Genomic DNA, 3,235 nt, shown 5'->3' on the forward strand with positions numbered 1-3,235 from the left:
GTCTCTGTCAATGCCCTTAGGTAGTTATATATGAAACACAATTCCACAACAAGTAATTATGACATGGATAATTTGCCAATAAGTTGAGAATAACATGACAGCTTTTAATCCCTTTTAACCTCAACACCCTCACGATGAAAAGTGGGTTCATTGCTGGTGTCTATTAAAAAGGGGTTAATGAATTGAAACTGACAAGAGGAAGGAGAAAAGGAAAAAACAAAAAAGGCACTACCCAGACTAAGCAGTGCTCAAAGTAAACAAATATCCCAGAACACTGGCAGCACGCCTAGTCTTTCAAGGTCAAGTTTTCCAGCACAGAAACCCAAACTACTGATAATGCTCCCTAACGAAGCTCTCTAAGAGCAAAGAGAGAGATTCGTTCTAAAAGCTAAAAAACAGAATTGCCTGCATTCTCCACCAAAAAATCTGTCACGGAGTTAACGAGATCAATTTACGCCCGTGACAGGGGGCGGTGGGCCCCTGCCCTCCCCTCCCCAGCCCACAAAATGGGAAGGAAGGGAGGAAAACAAAAACAGCGGCAACAATCTATTGAGGAAAACTTATTTTACTAACTATGATATCGGAATGCAAGATAACACAATATAATAGAATCTGATTGAAATTGAGACTAATAAATCAAATAAAACAGGAGAGAGAGAGAGAGAGAGAGTTCCCGATATCGATTCAAACCTGAAGAGCTTGGAACGGCCAGGAAAGCCACCCTCCAGCCACCCACTACCAGGCAGTAAGAGACCGCCCCACCCGGAAGAGCCAGATCCCATGACTTCTGTAATGTATAGGGATAGGTGCCTGGAAATGGAGCATTAACACTTTAACTCCCAGTACACTACATGATGTTATGATGTGGAATACTGATAACCAAAAATCATGAAACCATGACAAAATATTACATATAATGTGGCTTCTTTGAATATATAAGTATCTGCTTCTGTAATTATTACTGCATTTCTGTCTTTCTCTTTAAAAGACTATGTTGATGTCCATTTTCTTCTCCATACTATTTTTGGTCATGTGCTAATAGAAATCTGTTTCCCAATATTTAGGTAATAAGTCCTGAGAAATATGATATCAAGTGTGCAGTCCCAGAAGCAGCAATAATTTTAAATTCATGTGTGGAACCCAAAATGCAAGTTACTATCACACTGACATCTCCAGTCATTCGGGAGGAGAACATGAGGGATGGAGGTTGGAAAGTTGTTGAAGATGTTACTTCTTTCTTACGTATTTTTATATGTTCATCTATTCTGCTTAAGATGGCATTAAGGTCCTGGAAGATAACATGCTGGCACAACTGATACTGATTGAAACCTTGTTTTTCAGCAACCAGTCTTGGTAAACAACCATTGGTTAAAATAAATGCTGATATTATGCATTTATTTATTTTTTAAAAAATTCTAACTTTATGTTCAACCTCAGCTTTCTGGAAAAGGTACAAACTTGACTAATTTTTCCTCTCATAAAATTACATGGACAACTAACTTTTTTATCAGAAGTGTCTATAAACTGGCTTTCTAGGGCAGTCTTGCCCTAAGAAAAAGATTTTATCCTTTTTGAAAACCAAATCACATGGTTTTGGATTTAAAATGGATCAGTATTACCATCACTTATGCATTCCAATGATCAGTGGCACTTAAAATGACTTTGTTTAATACTTTTGATGGTAATAGTGCTTCTAACTTTAAAATATTTTTTCCAGCTCTCTGAGGTTGCTTTTTAGTCTGGAGTGCTTTTTGTGAGTATATTTAGACTCCTGGTTTTACAATCAATCTTAATCCAACTGGCAAACTGACTAGTACAATAAGAAACAGCTTTGTAATTGAACTGAAGCAGAAGTTGTAGCTTGTAAATCAGTTTATGTTTCTGAAGTCTGCAGTTTCTCTGGTGCCAGCCGTGTTGCTTTAGGGTCTATTATTTAACACTTTCAAAGCTCCAAAAGCTTTTAAGCCAACAAGCATGATTAATGTCTGCAGTACATTGGTTCTTTTTGTTTATGGGTCAGTTAAAATAGCATTTGTTTCCTCTTAATCCTGTATTTTCATATTTGAAAGACATCATGGCAAACAGGGTTCTGGTGTTTGACCATGAACCTACAAATAGGGAATCTGAGGTTATCTTAATGCCTCTCATGCAGATTGAAAAAATTGTATGTATTTATGTATACATGTGTTTGTCTATAAATGTATTTGTATAAACCACATTTTTTAAAAATTTCATCTCATCTTTACACGTCCTCTAAAATATTTCAGGTTTTTTTACTGCATTAGTGAATGTTCTCTACCTGTGACTAGTGCATCATAAGCAAACTGTGTTAACAAAGTCATCCTGCATAATCAGAAATAAAATTTTCAAGATGTGTTCTGTAATTTGGATGACTTCTGAAGAGTCTTTGAGTGCTTTGTACATGATTTTAATCTGTGCATATCATACCTAACTATAAACTTTTTGTACGTGTACTGTCACACCCAACCAATACTAGTTTTTTGGCAGTCTTAAGTGTAACATGACTTTTGGTTTGTCTGTGCTTATATTCATAAAGAATGATTATTAAATTAGATTAATCATTAGAAGTTAACCTTAAACACCATGTTAATTTCTTTAATGTACTGTGCAAAAGTGCAGTATTGATTCTGCCACAATACTCAATTTCAGTTGAATTGTTTCTGGCCTAAAATTTTATGATACAGACTAAAATTAAATTTCAAATGCCTACAATCAATCCCTTAATTTATGCATCCTAAAGGAAACAAATCTGTATTTTTGTCTGACCCACACAAGTTAAAATGATCATTGAGTTTATTCACTGTTGAATGCAGTGCTACCTCTAGGCAAGCAAAATCAAGTTAGACATCTCTGCAAGACACTGAGCAGTGTAAAATGAATGTGCAGTAAAGTTCACTCTTGAAATGAGAGAAAATAGAAGACGGTACTGCAAATTATTGCAGCAAAGAAGGCCTTATGAAGACTGTTGCTTATTTGCTGCAAAGTAAACTGTCTACTTGTGCTTCTTTTTTTTTCTTACTGCGGCTTCTCATGCTCTTGCCCATGCTCTTTGTCTTTTGTTTAAAGTTTTCATTTTTTTAGCTTGCTCGGGGAGATAGTTCAGGTGATAAGGAAGACTTTACTGGCAGAACCAATTTGAGTAAAGATGAGACTGAGACTTGCACATGGAGTAGAATCATGTGTGATGTGTAATAATCTCATTACACGATAAAAG

At 35.9% G+C, this 3,235-nt stretch overlaps 1 protein-coding gene across 1 annotated transcript in view; it reads left to right on the forward strand.

The window, feature by feature from the left end:
- Positions 1-1,025: 1,025 nt before the first annotated feature.
- LOC104917216 (zinc finger RNA-binding protein-like) overlaps positions 1,026-3,235 on the forward strand; it is a 5,883-nt gene continuing 3,673 nt past the window's right edge. Inside the window, exon 1 of the mRNA XM_010728386.3 lies at positions 1,026-1,206. Coding sequence (XP_010726688.2) covers positions 1,146-1,206 — 61 coding nt within the window. The 5' untranslated portion in view covers positions 1,026-1,145. The remainder of the gene's footprint in view (positions 1,207-3,235) is intronic.

Source organism: Meleagris gallopavo, unplaced genomic scaffold (assembly GCF_000146605.3).
Source record: "Meleagris gallopavo isolate NT-WF06-2002-E0010 breed Aviagen turkey brand Nicholas breeding stock unplaced genomic scaffold, Turkey_5.1 ChrUn_random_7180001957556, whole genome shotgun sequence".
Lineage (NCBI taxonomy): Eukaryota > Metazoa > Chordata > Aves > Galliformes > Phasianidae > Meleagris > Meleagris gallopavo.